The 18,286-nt window shown below is 58.6% G+C and overlaps 1 protein-coding gene across 8 annotated transcripts in view; it reads right to left on the bottom strand.

Moving 5' to 3' along the window:
- Nucleotides 1–445: 445 nt before the first annotated feature.
- The window catches only part of FOXP4 (forkhead box P4), a 48,938-nt gene continuing 31,097 nt past the window's right edge, over nt 446–18,286 (bottom strand). For 3 of the 8 annotated variants that reach the window (XM_064476477.1, XM_064476482.1, XM_064476478.1), the window contains 14 exons: nt 14,297–14,419; nt 13,689–13,775; nt 11,996–12,143; nt 11,651–11,864; nt 11,290–11,394; nt 10,426–10,513; nt 9,312–9,395; nt 9,012–9,219; nt 8,855–8,931; nt 8,288–8,389; nt 4,784–4,905; nt 3,294–3,360; nt 2,742–2,911; nt 446–2,306 (listed from right to left, as the gene is read on the bottom strand). In XM_064476477.1, the coding sequence (XP_064332547.1) occupies nt 2,159–2,306; nt 2,742–2,911; nt 3,294–3,360; nt 4,784–4,905; nt 8,288–8,389; nt 8,855–8,931; nt 9,012–9,219; nt 9,312–9,395; nt 10,426–10,513; nt 11,290–11,394; nt 11,651–11,864; nt 11,996–12,143; nt 13,689–13,775; nt 14,297–14,419 (1,743 nt within the window). In that variant the 3' untranslated portion in view covers nt 446–2,158. The remainder of the gene's footprint in view (nt 2,307–2,741; nt 2,912–3,293; nt 3,361–4,783; nt 4,906–8,287; nt 8,390–8,854; nt 8,932–9,011; nt 9,220–9,311; nt 9,396–10,425; nt 10,514–11,289; nt 11,395–11,650; nt 11,865–11,995; nt 12,144–13,688; nt 13,776–14,296; nt 14,420–18,286) is intronic. The other 5 variants (XM_064476480.1, XM_064476483.1, XM_064476481.1 and 2 more) reach the window with 3 other exon arrangements.

Here is an 18,286-nt window from a genome sequence, read left to right as displayed (position 1 = left end):
AGACATGGGTGATGGGCCCAGAGGGCACCTGGGCAGGTGGGCAGATGTCTCCAGGGGTGGTGGCCCTGCAGCAGGAATCCTTTCCAGGCCTGGAGGAAATCTACCCCCGCTGAAATTGCCCAGCCAGGAACTTGCATTTCAAATCCATGAAGGAACTGGGGCAAGGAGTTGCGACTTTGGGAGAAAACAGAATGTTGGAGAGAACTGGTTTGAAAGAAAATACCAGAGAACGCCAAGAGTGGAAGAGGGGGGGACCAGGAGTTGCAGAGGAACCGGAAGGCTGTGGAAGGCTGTGAATGTGGAGGTGGCCAGGGCACAAGACCACTCACCACTTGCAGGACGCCCCCTATAGGGCGCCTCCTGCCAACTCCCTCCGCAGCCCAGGACAATCTTTGCGCTGTCACGCCCCTGCCCTCCCTCACCTCAGCGACACACGCAGGGCCCGGTGAGTAGAGGACGTTTAATATTTCTGTGCTGGTCAAACAGAACACAGGTGGGGAGTACATAGGGAAGGGGGCAGAGGGCCCCCTGCCTCTCGAGAGGGGTGGCTTGTGAAGGGGTGTATGCAGGGATTTCTTGGGAAATAGTCCAAGGAATCTTCTCAGCAAAGGGGCCTGGCCTGGGGTGTCATCAGCATCTAACACACCCAGTCCTTGGCCCTAAGTTGGGGTCCCCCATAGGGGGTCTGTGGAGAGTCTCACTTTTTTTCCAGCTCTTTGGCTGGAATCCACATTCCCAGTGTGATGGGGACTTGGTCCTGGAGAGGGGTCTGGAGAGTCCCCAGGGAGCAGCCCAGGGTTGGGAAGAGGGCTCCCACACCCACTGCCCAAGGGGATGAGGGCTGCCCACCTCCTCCCCTCTGCCCTCTTTCCTTCCCCCAGGCCCAGCAAGACCAGAGGGGAGGTGAGCAGAGTCCTCAGGGTGGGGTGGAGGGAGGGTGGAGAGAGAGGGTCTTGGCCACCAACAGACACTGTAAACTTTGGTTTAAAACAATAACTTAAGTGGAGGGAGGGCTTCCAGCCTGGGGCCAGGGTGGGGAGGAGCGGGAGGAGCTGGGGGTGTGGGAGGCGACAAAGGAAAAAGCCAAAGAAAAGTTTTGGTTTTTGCTTCCGGCGTAAGAAAGGTCTTTGGTCATCCGTGTAACTGGGGGACAGGGAAGGGGTGCCGAGGGTGGGGTGGGGGGAAGACGCCACGGGGGACCTGAGGGCTGGGATGGGAGAGACCTGCTGGGTCCCAGCCGCCACTGTATTCACCCCGCCAGCCCCTCAAGCCTGGTTTTAGTCCCCACTTTCTATGACGGAGGCAGGGTCCTGGCACCATCTCTGGCCCCAACTCCAGCCTCCAGGGTCACTCGGCTGCCTTCAGCAGCTCCACCTCCGTAAGTCCACCTGGCACGGGCCTCTCTTGGGAGAGGTGGGCACCGGGGCCCCTCCTACGGTTCCTGCCGTGGGGGACAGCATCCAGCAAATGGGGGTGGAGGCCCAGTTCAGCCTGGGGGGAGGGGCTGGAGCTGGACGCCTAGGTCCACGGCCTCCCCGGGGCACACGACTTGTCCCATGCCAGCTGTGGCTTTCGAATGGGCCCAGCTTCAGGGGCAGGTTTCTTTTGGAGCTGCTCTAAGACCCAGGCCAGGGCAGGGGTAGGAGTGGAGCTGGAGTTATTTTTTCACAGTATGGGCAAGAAGATGGAAGGGAGCACAAATTAGGGAAGTGGGGGTCTCTGGCCAGAAAACACTGCCAAAGCCAGGTGCAGGAGGGGGCCCTGGGTTTGAGAGGTGGCTTAGCCCCGCCTGCGGGTCTCCATGGCGCTGAGGGGCCCTGTGGGGAGAGCTGGTGGGGGAGGAGGGCCCTGCGGCTGCTGGTGGTTGCGGGAGGCAGGCGGGATTCGGATGTAGGGGAAGGTCTGAGGAGGGGTCTGGGCCCTCCGTGTCCTCTGCCGGTCCCAGACCAGGGGTTCTGTGTCCCCTCGCAGGCGGGCCCTTCTCTGCCCCCCTGAGGGTCGTAGGTCAGTCAGGTCACCTTGGGAGTTGCTGGCCCAGCACCCCCATCTGAGTCCCGGAAGTGCCTTGAGGTTCGGGCGGGGCGTGGAGTGGGGGTAGGTGGGGCCTGGGTTGGGGAGGGAGGGGTCTCACCCCTGCCCTGCCTGCCCCTAGAGGCCCTTAGGACAGTTCCTCTCCCGGCAGCTCCTCCTCCAGGTCCCTGTCTTCTGGAGGCCCTGTGGTGCTGGGGTTGGGGGGCCCCAAGAGAGGGCCTGGCCGCCTGTCTTCCTCCGCCTCGGCCGGCTCCTCTTTCACCTGCACCTGGTGGCTGTGACAGAAGGGAGGATGTGGGCACCCTGGGGCCTTCCCCTGACGCCCCCACCCCATCCAGAACCTGGGAACACGAAGCGGGGTGTCCAGAGCTTGCCTCTAAAGGGCCCCATTATCTCTGAGCCACTGGGGCCTGGCATCTCAGGTCTGGTCTCCCCAAAGGCTTTCTTCTAAGGAAGGGAGATGTGGGGATGGACAGAGAGAGGAAGGGAGACAGAGGATGGAGGAGGGAGAGGAAGGAGGGAAATAAAAAGAAGGGGGAGGAGGAGGATATGGGAGAAGGGAGAGAGGGGACCAAGGAGGAGAGAGGCCACTTGTCCTGGGAAGAGAGCTGTCCAGGAGGTGATGAGACAGGGATCCCAGCTGTGGGGGGAGAAGATTCTTCCTGATGTCTGGGGGCTCTGGGGTGGGGTGGGGCCCTGCCGCGGCTCACCTGTACTGGGGTGGGGAGAGACGAGGAGGGCTGCTGCTGCCGTTGCTGGGCAGGGGCTCCACGGGCGCGCCCACGTCGTCGTGGCTGAGGGGCAGGAGGCTGCTGGTGGAGCCGGGGTTCAGCATGCCGGGGCTGTTGAGGAGGGGGAAGCTGCTCTCGGCCAGGGCAGCCTGCAGGGCACGAAGTTGGGGCCTCAGCGGGCTCCACCCAGTCAAGTCCTGTCCCTTCCCCACCCACCGAGAGCCTCCTGCAAGCATGGGTGCTGGCGGGTCTAGAGCGTCCCTCCTAAGGCCAGAGTGTTGACCCTGACCTGCCTCCCAGCTTTCCTGGAAACCTGGCCCGACTTATTTCCTCCCCAGGAGACAGAGGACCCACAGATGGACAAGCCAGGGAAGGGGGTGTCATTGGTTACTCCAGCCTCCCTGCTCTCTGTCCCGCCTCTGCCAGGGAGGGTTGGGGAAGGTCCCTCCTCCAGGCCAGAGTGCTGAATAGAAAGTGAGGGGCGGGGGGCCGAGGGCAGCGAGTGGGCACTGGGCGGGCCAAGTCCACTACCTGATAGCTGGCGTTAAGTGCTCCATAACTGAGTCCCGAGATCATGTTCTTCACCAGCGTGGGGCTCCTGAACAGGAGAAAGGCAGTGTTTCGTTCATTCATTCGCTTACTCCTCACTCAGGCCTTGACCCTGAAGGCTGGCTCCATGCCAGGGACTGCGTGTTCATTATCTTGGGAGGCTAGAATCGGCTGTGCCCCGTCTTATCCAGTCCTCCCGCTGACCGACAGCCCCCTTCCCAGGTGAGCTGCTGAGGCTCCCAGGGGCTCAGAGCTAATGAGTGGGAACCAGATCCCTCCAGGAGTCTGTCCTCACATCAGGCTGCCAGCAATTTTTCTCTCCACTCTAGATTTCCCAATGTTTGGCAAGATCCAAGTGACAGCCTCCATAGTCCCACATCTCACCATCCACTTTCTCACCATCCTGAACTTGGGGACAGCTAATAAGCCCAGTGCTCAGCCTGTCCTCACATGCTCCAAACCAAAGGCTATTCTGCACACAAAAGCGATCAGGAGTTGGGGCAGGAAAAGCAATGTTTCAAGGCTGTCCTTCCACAGTGACTAACCCCAGTTAAGAGAGCATCTCAGAGAGGTTAAGGAACTGGCCTCAGGTCACACAGCTTGTGAGAAGTAGAGATGTCATTTGAACCCAGGTACTCTGAGTTGACAATGGGACATGAAGACACCAAGCATGTAACTGGCATGTGAGGGCATTGGGAGGGAGATGGCTTTCCTTCCCTTTCTAGGTCCTAACCCTACCCCAGCCCCCACAGCTACTGAGGGTAAGAGACACTCTTGTCTGGGGAGAAGAAACCTGTGAGGGGAGCAGGCACCCACAGATACCCATCTAACTTGCCTCAGACCTCTCTCTCCCTCCTCACAGGCCTCTGGCCCAAGATGCATAGGCAATCGAATGGCCCGTGTTGGGTGTCAGGGTGGGGAGGTGGCCAGTGCTGGAAAGGAAGTCGAAAGAGGAGGCTCCTGTTTCCACTGAAAATGACGGTAGAGGTCAGAGACCCAGCTCTGCCCGGAATCTGCTGTGTGACCACTCTCCAGCCCCTTGCCCTCTCTGGGCCTCCTCTCCCTGTAAAATGAAGAGGTGGGGCCTGGGGATTTCACAGGTTGGCTCACCCTGTGACAAGATAGGAGAGAGTGGCTCTGGGGACAACAGCCCACTCACCAGCAGCCACACTGGTGGCCATCTGTTTACACCCCATCTCTGGCCATGGCTACTCTGGGCCTCTCTTTCTGATGCCAGGTCCCCCCCAGCTCCTTCCCTCAGTCAGTGGCAAGTGCAGAACAAGACAGAAATGTCCTCTTCCTAATCATCTGTCACGTATAGATTCCATGCTCTCCTGGGCTCCTCTGCCCACTTTCTCCCTGCTCCACCCCTACAATGGGAAGGGTCTGGGGTGCAAAGGTGCCCAGGAGATGCATGGGGGGTGACCTCACCCATGCGGTCATGGGAGTGCGCCTGGTCTGGGCCCACATACCCCGTCATCTTTGGCGGCCTCCGCTTCTGGTACTCCCGCTCGTCCACTGTCCACACAGCGCCCTTGACGTTCTCCACGCGCACGAAGCACTTGTGCAGGCTGAGGTTGTGTCGCACCGCGTTCTGGGGGCGCAGTGACAAGGAGCAGGTGCTCAGAGGCAACCCCTCCCCCGTTCAGGTGAGTACAGATAGGAGGGTCCTCGTGTGCCACCTTGTCCCACCTTCCCCAGCCCGGCAACAAGCGGGGGGAGGGGACCGGCAAGAGGAGACACATGAGGGGCAGAGGGAAGGCCCCTCTCCGCCCTTGGAGCCAGAGGCTCCCAGCATCGTCACCACTCGTTATATTATGTGCTCCCTTCTCCCTGCCACATTTTGGAAAACTCTGTCTACACACTGAAAGATACCGAGTTAGCAACAGTCTGTTCTCCCATCACGGTTAATTGGACGTGTGGGGCTGTTACTCAGGGCTTCTGACTGGCACGATTGCACACTCAGGCCCTGGCACCTCAGGGAGACTGGGACACTTTATCTTGGGGGCATGCAGAGTTTCCATCAAGCCTTTAAAAGTTCTGGGAATAACTCAGGAAGCCTCACCGCAACCTTCCTTGACCCCCCTGGAGTGTGGGAGCCTTGATTCTGGGCTGTGGCTGGGAAGAGACAGCTTATTGAGAGCATGAGGTATACAGTAGAAGCCTAATACATACTTGTTAAGGTAAGTAAGCTGGGAGAAAGGAGAGCATGGGTTTAGTGGCTGTACAGCAGGAGGAGGAAGGAAAAGAGGGAAAGTCACCTTGTCAGTCCCACCTCCTCCCGGCAGGATAACTTCAGGAATTGAGGTCATCTGGTTTGTAGGACACTTGGGTGAGGGTGGGGGTGCTCGGCCCAGTTCCCCCTGGGAGCCTGGGCTGGGGCCCTAATGCACCCCCCCCCACCCGCTCCTGTCCCTGCGTTCTCCTCTCTCAGCTTCACCACGCCTCCCCACAGCTGTCCCTGTGTCCCTGTTACCTGTCCCCCCTTAGCCGCCCCCAACTCGTCTCCATCCTTGTCTCCTCTTTACATTTCTAAACGGGGAAGAAAGCAGGCTGGGCAGGCAGCCCGTGCCCCTGGAGATCCCCTCTCTCTCTCTCCCTTCCAACTCTTGCCACTTGCAACTGGCCCGATTTCATTACCAATTTTAATTTGCCTCTAATTAAATCCTGTGTATTTTTCCGACTCGCTTGCTAATCCACGAGGGAGGCGGGCGGCTGGAGTGGAATCTCTTGGAGCGATAATTACAAAGGGCCTAATCACGCCGGGGCTCCTGCCTCGGAATAAATTTGCCCGCATTACGGGGCTCCGATCCTCCGCTTTGCAAATGAGAATGACCCCAATTTCCGAGGATGGCCTCACTGGGGCTTTTTTCCCTCATTTCGAAGCCTGATTCGTGATGAGAGACTAATTCGTTACGCTGAAACATTAATGGCAATTTAAGGGGTCTGGCGGGGGCTGCGTAAACAAAAGGACGGGCCCACAACATGGGCCCTGGGAAGGGACGAACACAGGGGGAGGGCTGGCGAGGACCATCAGCTTGGCAGATGGCAGCTCTGTCCCCGGATGAACGGCAGCTGGCCTGGCCCACGCCAGCTCACGATCCTTCTGCCCTGGTCTGAAGTGGACAGCATCCCAGGGTAGGGGCCAGAGAAAGTCAAGGAGGAAGGAGGGAAGGAAGTGGAAATAGTTGAGGAGAAAGGGCAGATAAATGGGTCAGAAGTGGGAGTGGAAAGGAAACTGAGTTGGGCATAGACCGGGTGCGTTTCCCAAGTGACATGAATGGAAGCTTGGAGGCAAAAATCCTGAAGGTCAGAGTGGACCACAAGCTGAGATGGATTCTGCTGTGCCACACGGAGGGCACAGGAAGTGCCCTAAGTGGCAGAAGTAGCGGCAAAGCACAGCAAATGGGAAGGTCGTTCACTCAGCTGGCTTCTTGCTGGGACATAGACTAGGTGAGGGGAGATGGAGGTGAAGACCTGGGAGGGAGACACAGCACTCAGATGACCAAGGCTGGGCCACCAGTCAAAGGTGGTATGAAGGCCAAGGAGGCTGGGCAATGGGAGGGGTGGCTTTATGATGGTCATCAAGGGGTTTAAGAAAGTCACCTACACCAGCTCTTCCTGATCTCATGAAAGGAGAGAAGTAGAAACTGCAGAGAGTGATGCAGTTAAAAGAGAAAAGGAAAAGAGGGTAGGTGGGTAAGAAGCACTCTGTCCCTAAGGAGGAGACTGCCTTATGGAAGTGGGGCTCTATATCAACTCCCCTAAGGGCAGAGAATTAATATACAGGGTTAAAGCAAACGTTACGTGACAATCACAATGATCCTTAATGTTTGTAGAGGGCCCTAACATTTACAAAACCTGGTATCCAAACTGGCCTGCAGGTTGGAGACTGGACGAGGTGGCTCCTACTGGCTAAGAGAGAGGGCCAGACTGTAGCTGGCAGGAAATGACATCACTCATAGCCAATCAGAGCAGCTGTCACAGCCTCCCAGCCTCTTTCCCAAGCTTTGGGAATTGGGCCTGGGGATATGGAAGGTCATGGAGCACTCTTCCTGTTGTACTCAGCACACTCTGGAGGCAGAAAAGTCTGGACCCTGTGCAGACCCCCACCTTGTCCCAGGCACTGGTGGGGAGGGGGGCCCAGTGACACTGGTTGAAACCTGGTGGGACAGGGGAGGAAGGCTGCTTAACTGCAGCTTCTGTGCTGGCCAGCAGGGGGACTCAAGAGCCAGGGATCCAATTCAGGCTCTGGGATGGGGAGGCTAACCCTGGTGTCCATCTTTTCCCACAGGGTGCTGACGCTCCCTTCTCCTTCCCCTTGCCCCTTCCCAACTTAGAAATCGCCTTCCCACCCTCCTGCACAGACCCTAATATTCTCACCCATCAAACAGACGGACATATGTTGGCCATAAAAAAATAAATGGCTTAGCATCCCAGCCCACATCTCTGTGTCTCATTTTTCTAGGGTCCCTCCCTTGCCTGCTTCTGGTCCCCCAGGAAAACTTATGGCTGAAGGTGTTGAAATGACTAATTGGATGGAGACAGCTATCTTCCTGTCACTGATGGCAGGGCTGGGAAGAGTGTTTCTGTGTTCCCGGCCCCACTGTCTAGTCCAGGGTCTCGGTCCATCCATGTGTCTAGGCCTGCACACCACGCACCCACCCAGGGCTTCAGAGTGAGCACCTTTAGCCAAGGAATCCAAATCCTTGGGGTCTCCTGTGAATGTAACCCAGGCCTCCCTACCGTAGGCTCAGGCTCTACCGACTCCTAGAGGCCCTACTTCAGGGGGCTGTGGTCTTTGGGGCCCACGGGGTTATATTCCAGAGAAGTGGAGGTGGAGATAGAAACGCCATTTCTGCAGAAATGGAGATCTCTCCAAGGGGACTAACTGTCAGGCAGCCTTGGTCTCAAAGGGATGTGGAGGTGTCCAATGCTGCCTGGGGCCCTGGCGAGGAGGAAGGGGCGCATCTCACCTTCCAGGTGGCCGTGTTTCTCCGGAAATAGGCGAACATCCTGGTGAACCAGTTGTAGATCTCATTCAGGGTCAGCTGCCTGTCGGGGGTTTCCAGGATGGCCTGTGGGCAAGGAGGAAGCGTGGGGACCCTCAGTCTGGGCCTCCAAGGGTCACAGGCCTAAGGGACAAGACTGTGTGTGTGTGTGTGTGTGTGTGTGTGTGTGTGTAAGACAGAAACAGAGACAGACTACAAGTAACCATAAGTCTATCAGAAAAGAGCCTTATGGGAGTGTGTGTACATGGAAATGAGAGAATAGACGACACAGGGGGTGTAAGTAGCAAAAAATAGTGTGTGTGTGCCTCCAGAGACATGTCCCCATGACCAGCAGGCTGGCTCAGGCGAGGCCTGTCTGAGGGGCCGTCTGGCTGAGAAGGAAGGAAAGTGCAGGTGTGAGCGGGAGAGGTCAAACGTGACATGGAAAGCTATGCCCTCTGGCCCCAGGATCCTCCCCGAGGCGGGGCCCCTGAGGGAGGGGTGCAGCTGGTGTGCCACCCCCAGCCCACTCCGTCTACCTTCCACACTCACCTGGCGGATAAGGGAGGCGTAGGTGAAGGGGGGCCGGACATCAGCGTTCTTGTAGAACTCGTGATTCTGGGCCAGCTCTGCGGGAGACAGGCAGAGGATGAGGTAGCCAGAAGGGGGTACCCAGCCTAGGGAAGGGTGCCCCTCCCTGCGCCCTTACCTGAGGAGATGGGGGAGCAGAACTTGTCACTGCTCCTCCGGCGGGCAGGGCCCCCGCTGTGCAGGGAGGCAGAGCCCAGGCCAGGGGGCCGTAGGGGAGTGACAGGGGCGGCGGCCGAGGTTGGGGGGTGCACAAGACCATCTGGGAATGAGTCGGCTGCGGAGACGGTCACCTTGGAGAATGAGGAGGAGCCGGGGACTGGGTTCAGCTGTGAGCAATGGGGAGGATGCTGAGACCAGCGCCGAAGGGTGGGGGTCTGGGGGGTTGTCTGGGAAGGCCGCAGGGAGGGGAGTCACTCACTGGCTGGCTGAAGGGCTTGGGCTCGGAGGGCCGCATGTGCAGGTGGGCCATCATGGCCTGCAGCCGCTCGCTCTCCTTGGCGAGCTGTGAGGAGGCAGGAGGTGAGCAGGGGCTGTGTCTGGGGGGCATCTGGGTCCTTTTCCTTCTCCACATCTTGAGCCCTTATCCCCACCACCACTCGCCCCCGCCCCTGGGATCCTGGCTCCCTCTGTACCCTGCTCCTGGAAGGCCTCCGCTCTTGCCTGACCCTCTGGCCCTCACACCTGCAGGCCTCACTGAGGGCTGCCTGCTCCATGACACCCTCCCCACTTCTCCAGACTGGGTGTCCCCAGCCACAAGTCCAGCACACTGTCAGGGGGCCCTCTTCCCAGCAGCACACTCCTTTCCTCCCCATCAAGGGCAAAGGCTGTGGCTGAACAACACCCAAGTTCAGTGGCACTTGTGTGTGAGTGTCCTCACGCACTGAATGGAGACGCAGGAAGGGATGAACGAATCATTCACCCCTATTCATAAATTCAATAGATCTTTCACAGCTACCTTCTCATGCAGGGCGCTCTGCGAGGTACCAGAGGGAAGGGGGTAAATACTGTCTGACTGCCTGATGGACGGACTGTCCTGAGCGGCCTCCTGAGTACCGTGTGCGGTAGAGCGCAGACTCTGGAGCCAGACTGCCTAGGTTCTAATCCCAGCTCTGCTACCCACTGGCTGAGTGACCAGAGGCGAGTTACTTCACCTCTCTGTGCCTCTGTTTACTGTATCTGCAAAGTGGGCGTAATAATAGTGCCCCCAAGATCAGGTTTAGAGGATTCCTTGAGTTACAGAGGGAAAGTATGTAGTATAGCACGAAGTAAGTGCTCAATATGTCAGTTATTCATATTAGTTTTGTTGTTTTTATCAGTATGAGTCTCTTCGAGACCTCCCAGCAGAGATGCCCCCAGTCCTGGTTTCCCCCTCAGAATCCAGCTGCCCGCACCTCACAACCATGGTAATTAGGACCTAGGAAGCATAAGATGAGCCTTCCATGAGGCCCCCAAACCCCTCCTGGAAAGCCAGTGCCATGGGCGGGGCAGGGGCAGGAGCCCCCCAGGTCCCTCCCCCGCAGCTGGGGCCACACCTGGATCTCCAGCTGCTGCACCACCTGCATCTGCACGCGGCACTGGGCCGTGCTCCGGTCGTCCAGGGCGTGCTCTGTGTTGAGGTGTCTTCCAGGAGAGGAGGGGTGGAGAAGAGAAAGTTGGTTCTCCCGCTGTCACCACCCTCCCACCCCATCCTCTAATCCCGCCCACGGCCTGGAAGGCAGACAGACCAAGAGATACAAAGAAGGGAAAGGGAAGGAAAAAAAAAACACACACACACAACACGGGACAAGGGAGGAAGCTGCCTTCTCGTCAGCCTCCTTTGATGTCTTTGCTAAAATCCCAGCTACAGAGAGATCTAATTGCAGATGAACTAATTAAGTAAACCTCTGACGAAGCGTGAAAACAATTTGTTTGACCCTGATGCTGCAAGGGTCTGGGAGACAGCGGAGTTAATCAGTCAGTGACAGAGCCTGGCACGGCTGTGGCAGCTGGCCGCCTGCTGCCAGCCGCCTGTCCGCCAGGCCCGAAGGCCGTCACTAGGCCATCACTCTCCAGGCTGAATCTGGGGGAAGCTGGGGAGGGCGGTGGGGGGAGTCCTCTCCTTCTCCCCGCCCTCCCAACCTGGCTCTGGCAGCCTGGGGATGGGATGAGGAGGCTGCTGGCCCAGACACAGACTGGGGAGTGGGGAGGAATGATTAAGGAGTTGATGGGGAATGAATGGAACTAGGGGAAGAAATGGAACTAGGCCCCCCATGGGGTGAGGACAGCAGGGCAGCTGGTGGCTGATGGCCCAAGAAGGGGCAAGCTAGGTGCTAGGCTCAGGGCTGAGGGGCCCTGCAGAAAGGCTGCTGTCAGGGGAGGTGGGCTGGGAGGCAAAAAAGGGTGGGGGTGACACCTACTTGATAAACTGGCCCAGGTCTTCACACAGGGTCTCACAGCCTGGCCACTTGCACTCTCCGTGTCCGTAGAGGGGGTGGGAGCCTGGCGTCTCCTCGTGGGAGGAGCTGGGAGGGCAGGAGGGAGATGGCGGTCAGGGACCCTGAAGACCCCAGCAGCCCTGGGGCCAGGCCAGCCCCAGCTCTCCTGCTGGTGATGTTTTTGTCCCTGATACGGGTTCCCCAGAGGCTGAGCACAGTTTTGTGTGTCTTGGGAGAGGTAAACTTCCAGGTCCCTGAGCTCTGCTCCTCCCTCCCAGCCTTCAGGGTCAAGGCCAGGCCCTGGGCAGGTCTGTAGCACCTCCTCCTGGCCGGAGCCCCATACCTGTCTCTCCGAGGTGTGAGCACAGTGGGCTGTCCATTGGGCAGGGTGTGGTGGGAGAGGGGGGGTGAGACTTTGGGGGGGGCGGCAAACGAGGTAGCAGTGGTGGCCGCGCCAGTGAGGTCCAGCCCCTCCTGCTTGACGCTGTCCTCGGCGGGCTGCCCAGGGGCACCCTCGCCCTTCCACAGCTGGGGCAGGTCCGTCGGGCACACAGCTGCTGCCGGAGGGAGAGAGAGGGGAGGCTGGCCGGGCCCCAGGAACGCGTGGGGGCCCCCCACCTCACTCCTGGGAGCAGGGGCTTCCAGTGAAGGCTGTGGGACTGGGGCTGGGTGGGGGGCGGGCACTCACCTTGCGGGAGGGTCTGGAGGGGCCCGGAGGCTTGGTTGGGCTGCAGGCTGACCAGCCCCTGTCTTTGCAGGTTGAGCAGGTGCTGCTGCTGCAACTGTTGCATCTGTAGGAGCTGCTGCTGGAAGGCCAGCTGCTTGTTCCCCAGTGCCTGGTGGGGAGCCCGAGGGGGCGGGCAGAGAGGGGTGCCATCAGCCTCAGGCGTGCCATCTGGCCCCCACCCTGCGGCCACCCCCTCCCAGGGCCTGTCGGCCCCCGGAGCTGTCGTTGTGGCGTCCGCAGCTGCAGCCTCTCTGCTCCCAGCCCAGCTTCCATAGGGCTGCATGCCTCCTCGCAGTAAACACGCATGCACGCACACACGCACACACGCACGCGCGCAAACACACACAGCCAGACCCAGACACGCAGCACGACGCCCTCCCTGCTCCCGCCTCCCTCCTTCTGCTGCTTCAGCTCCCGCACCGCAGCTGTGCTCGCCTTGGGGGGGGGGGGCGGGAGGAGGCTCTCATCACAATGATGGATGAGCCTGTCAGACTCCGGGGGCCACTCTCGCCTGGCGGGCACCCTTCCCACATGCCTGGGGTGCCCCCCTTCCGCTCTGAGGAGGGGGCCTTCTCCCCTCCAGCTCCTCTCCTCTCCTGCTTCTTAGATACAGAGAATCAAGGAGTCTGATGGGACTTTAACAGATCAGCACCAGCAGGTCATCAGGACCCAGGCTAGGGAACAGTTGCCGCCCTCCACACTTCTCACTCTGCTCTAGATGGCTGTCTCCTGCTCTGGCCCCGGGTCCCCCCACCCACCCCTGCGAGTACTTCACACAGGCACTGACTGACAAGTCAGCCTGTCAGCAAGTCTTTTCTGAGCCCCAGGAGCCAAGCATGTCCTGGGGGCTTGGGAGGCAGGGATGGCTCTCCCCTGCCCTGGAGGTGGGGTCGGGGGCCTGGCTATTCAGTAAACCTGGCCTAGATGCAGAGAATACAGCAAATACAAGACCTTTGAAGGGGAGGCTGAGGGACAGAGGGAATGACTGGGCGTCAGCAGGGCAGCCTTCCGGAAAGAGGCAACTCAGAACTTGGCTGTGGTTTGGCCAGCAGGAGGGAAACGCGTGTCTGGGACCTGGGGTCGGCGGCACTGCAGGGCCTGGTATGGAAGCTCAGCAGGCACTGTGGCCCAGGTGGGGCAGTGGGTGTAGGCTGGGGAGTTCCCTGGAGAAGCAGGGCAGGATATTCTAGGGAGTGGCAGAAGTTAGGGCAGGGCTGAAGCGGGGCAGGGGGTTGCTGAGGGACTGAGGTTCTCAGGACCAGACTGGAGGGCTGAGGTGCTGGGTCACTAAGAGGCAGGAAGAGGGCAGGACAACATGGCAGCAGTCATGAGCGAGGGCCATCTGACACGCACACACACCTACACAGCCCTGCTCAGACAACACAGGGCTCAGCCCTTCTCTCCTAATGCAGTAACACAAGGCATGAAGAGAGGACTGAACACGGCCGAGGGGAGATGGAGAAATATGGGCCTCTATCTCCTCACCCCCCTGATCCCCTCCCCCAGCCTTTCCTGATTTTTCCAATATCCCGACAAGGCCATTCTCTCCTGATCACTTTGGGACTCCCAGCCTTCGACCAGGAGAGGACTGGGGCTGCAGGTGAGGGACTGGGGTCCTTTGAGGGGCACATCTGGCCCTGCCTGAGCCCCTTACCTCTTTGGGTTGCTGCTTCCCAGCCTGCTGTTGGGTGAGGAGTTGTAAGTGGAGTTGCTCTTGTTGCTTCTTGTAATATTCCTGCAGCTGGGGGTAGACAGCAGGGTGGGAGTGAGTTAGCAGAGGCCCCCAAAGCCAGGCCAGCCCTCTCATGACTGGGCTGCCACGAAACAGATGGGCCAGCAGGGAGACGTCTGCTTGCCCCAGTCTGCTCTGAGAGGGTCCCTGAGCAGAGCCTGGACGGAGAGGGAATGGAGAAGGGAGAAGGGAGCTTCATCCACAGCTCCAAGCCCTCCCTCTCCCTTGGTGGGTCAGGACAATGCCAGGATGTTCCAGTAGCCTGCTCTTCCCTATGGGTGGGGCCAGCACACTGTGAGGGAGTATGGGGGGTCAGGGGGGTCTGCTGTGGAGAGGCTGGACCTCTGACCTCTCCCCAGCTGTCCTGGAGGAACGCAGATCAGTTCGGCCTAAGCAGTCTCTCTGGTTTCTGCCGCGGCTTTGGCCCTTCGTGATGTTGGTGGTAACCAGGGTGGGAGTGGGGAGGCCAGTGCCTGGAACACCCCGCCCTCCTCTCCCTGCCTTTCCAGCTGCCCTGGGGCCAGACTCACCTGCTGGAGCATGAGCGCTTGCTGCTGCTGGAGCAAGGCCTGCAGCTGTGGGGGCGACAGGATCTGCTGCATCTGTTGAGGGGTGAGCATCTGCGGCGACATCATGGCCACCGACACGGGCACCTGTGGGATCCGGCCCCGTTAGCCCGCTCACCTCTACCCAACCCGGGGAGGGCCAGCACCCGAGGCCCCGCCCATAGCATGGTGGAGCAGCTCCGGAGTGAGCCTGCCTGTGTTCACATTCTGGCTCTGCCACCTGCCAGCTGCGTGTCTCTGGGCAAGAGACTCACCTCCCCTATTCTTGGTTTTCTTGTCTCTGAGATGGACATAGGGATAGTGCCTGCCTCTTAGGGTCATCATGATGGCTAATGAGTTAATATTTAGAACAGAGCCTGCAGACAGCAAGTGCTCCTAAGGGTTGGCTACTATAGGGTACGCTATCTTCTGTGCAGGAAAACTGACACTGGTCGGTAGAATCCATGCTTTGGAGGGTTTCTCCCTCAGTGATGGGGAAGGGCAGCACCTAGCCATTCTCGACTCCTGCTCAGTCTGTTCTAAGAAGCTGGGCCTGGCCGAGAGGGCAGTCTGCAGCCCTGGGAAGGTGTCAACATTGGGCCCACATGGAGCGAGGACCTGGACTTTGGCCCAGCTCACACACATGTCACATACTCCAGCACATCTGTCTAGGTGGCACACACAGTGGCCCAGAGTTGACATCCAGAAGCATTGTCAGTGTCATCCCATGTGGTACGAAGGTGTGATCTGGTCCAGGTGGGGCAGAAAGAACACCGTGTGGGGATGCAGAGACAGGTCGCTACTCCTAGCCCTGCACTGAACTTGCTGTGTGACCTCCAGCAAGTCACCTGCTGTCTCTGGGGTGTCAGTTTTCTCAACCATAAAACAGGGATTGGACTACAAGAGACAACTCCTTCCGGCCAGAACATGCAGGCTTCTCAAAGTAGGGCAGCTTTCTGCCCCTTGTCCTGGGTTAGGCCTCTACAAGAGGCCCAGAGAATCGAGCTACAGGCAAAAGGTTCAGAGAAAAACAGTATCATTCTTTTCCCAGTTCCCATCTCCCCTGAAACCCCCAGGCTTGTGCAGTCACAGCCAGGGAAGGCCAAGCTTCAACGCTGTCTTTTTGCCCTGTTTTAGAAGGACGGGTGTCCTGACGGGGGCAATCTTCAAGTCACACTTGCACAAGACTCTACTCTACGCTCCCGTGTCACTCCCAAGCCCAAGCCAGGTGCCCACACGGCAGGCGCTCACTAGGTGTGTGCTCCCCTGAGCTGAGTTACTTTCTCCAACAGTTCAGCCTTAGGGTGGGGAGAGAGGGGTCCTGGTAGCCCAGTCAGGGAGTGGGTATCCTGCAGACTTGTCCTGGTCAGGACGGGACAGGCCCCTTTCGCTCCTGGCCCCTTTCATCTTCCCTAGCCCCACAGTAGGGCAGGAGGGGAGGAGCTGGTTCAGTTCAGGATCCCTGGCGGGGGCAGGACTCGGCCTTAAGCCACCAGTGAGGGAAGGCCCATGCAGACAGGCAATGGGGGAAGTACAGTGGATCCAGTGACATCAGGGAAATCTCACTGCCCCCACTCCTTCTTGCCCCAGCCCTGGGCTCCCCTCCTTTTTCCGAGCCATCTCTGTGCAAACATCCCTGGAAGGGGCAACTGGCTTTTTAGCCACGGCCACACCATGTGAATAAAGGCTCTGAGGGGCCTCTAACGAGGAGCCTTAAGGGGCAGGGTTGGGATTCACACCCAGGTCTGTGTGCTTCGTGGTTCCCGGTGTTCCCATGTCCCATACGGTCTGCCCCACCCCAGAGAAGGTCCTGAGAAGGGTTAGGAGAGTGTGTGGAGATGGAACCATCCTGCGAACTGAACGGGTCAGTGAGGCTGGAGATCCCAAAAGCCAGCCCCTCTTCTTACAACTGTCTCCCAGGGAGACTCGGGGAAGCCAGGCTGCAGGGCTGTTCCGGTCCCCTCTCAGAGGGGCTTGGGGTGGGGGGCAGACAAGGGCCCAGATCCACCCTCTTTGCAGAACCAGCCCATGTCCTTTGCTGGGTGTCCCCGAGGCAGCTGGGTAGCTGCTTACCTGTCCATTTTTCCCCCCTACCCTGGGGGCAACCAACATGGTGGTGCTGAACTCAGTTCTTGCCCAATATCGACTGTTCTTTGAAATCACCAAGCCTCACTTTCTGCATCTGCTAACTGGGGGGTCTGGAACGCCTGCCCTCCCTACCTCACAGGGCTACTCAAGAGGACGTTGCTGGCGGCTGATTATGTGCCAGGCACTAGGCTAAGCCCTTTGTGCATATACTCTCCCTGAATCTTCACAGCAACCCTGGGAGGAAGGGACCATCATCGCCACCATTTTACAGATGAGAAAACTGAGGCCTGGAGGGACAGTGGGAGAAAGGGTACGTGAAAGTGGCTTGTACGCCATGAAATTCTACACAAATATAAAGAAAATTACTTTTTAAAACCTGGGTTTTCCTTTTCCCTTCTTTCCCTCCCTTCCTCCACGAGTGCACGTTCGGCATGCCAGAGCCCCAGGGGCATTACGAGGCAAGGACCACTTCAGACACAAGCTCTGGGCCTCCCATCTTCATTGCTGTGATAACAGAACTAGAGGAGACAGATCTGCCCCCAGCAGGGAAGACTGAGTCCAGACACCCCGGAGATCTTTCCAGGCACCAGGGGTGTGAGTCACTGCAAGTGGCCTGCAGGAAAGGATGTGGCATTTCCTTCCTTGGGGCTTTCCTACTTGGAGGCAGGGGAATGGAAGAGATGACCTTGGAAGGCTTCCCTGGCCCCTGCCATTCCTGCCAACTGGCCGAGCAGCTGGATGGAGAGGCGGCTGCAGAAATCTGGACACATTACCTTGTGTGTACTTGTCTTGAAGATGGCCCAGGCGGGTTGAGAAAGGTCACTGAGATGGCCGCTGCCTGCTGATCTCCCGAGCTGGCTGAGCCTGTCTCCTCCCCTCACGCCCCTTGAGTGTTCTGGGAACTGATCTGGAGCTCCCCTGGTGTCCCCACTGACCCTTCACCAGACTAGGATGTGTCAGGATGGGCACCGTCAGCTAGTCAGCTCAGCAAGGCCCGTGAGTCACCATCGGGAGGGCAGCCAGGGCAGCAAAATGCTTACAAAAGCCTGGCAGTGTGAGCCCTGGGCGGAGTGCCGACAGCAGCCTCCAGCCTCTCCCTCAGGGGCCCTGCTCAGGCCTGGAGCCCTCCACCATGAACATAGTATGCTGGACTGGGAGGAACAGGGATGGTACCTGAACTGGAGGAAGCTTATTTGGAAGCTGAGTGTTGGGATGGATGCAATTTGGTGAGAGAATCAAGGCCCTAACCTCAACCTCTTAAGTATGGGGTCTAGGGTCTTTGGGAGAGTGGGGAGAGTAGGCCAGACCTTAGTTTAGGTTAAAACTTCCTTGCAAATGACCAGAAGGTAGTCCTCGGACCTGGCTGGAGCTATAGCAAAAAAGATCGTGGTGAGACACCAAGAAGAACTTCTAGAAACAGCAAGGAAGTTGAGAAGATGAGACAAAAGCCGGGCACAGCTAAGGGGCCTGCTCTAGCCACCCTTCTGCCCAAACTCCCAGCTACCTGTGCTTCCTTCTGTGAGTGGCCTCTCCCTGCCTGGGGCCCAGGCCCTGGCACAAACCAGGCAATCTCTAGGCTGGAGCTGGAGACCTAATCTGGTTTTGGAAACTCTTCTGAAGCTGGCTGTAAGAAGAGAGGCTAGTGAACATGGCTGGGAGGTGAGTGGGCAGGAATCTTGCCTTGAGTTGGGGAGTACAGCAGTGTCCTGTGGGGACCGCTGGGAAAGGTGCTGCCATTGATCTGTACTCATTTCATTTGAGCTCCAAATCAACAAAATGCACGCTTCCTTATCCCCCACCCTCACCCCTGCCAGTCTTGAGCTCACAGGAGAGGTATTTCTAAGCCCTATACCCTACTGGGAGACAGAAACCCCACTTCTAGGAGAC

Source organism: Camelus dromedarius, chromosome 19, assembly GCF_036321535.1.
Source record: "Camelus dromedarius isolate mCamDro1 chromosome 19, mCamDro1.pat, whole genome shotgun sequence".
Lineage (NCBI taxonomy): Eukaryota > Metazoa > Chordata > Mammalia > Artiodactyla > Camelidae > Camelus > Camelus dromedarius.
Note: the sequence above shows the minus strand (reverse complement) of the source record. Positions and strands in the feature narration are given on the sequence as shown.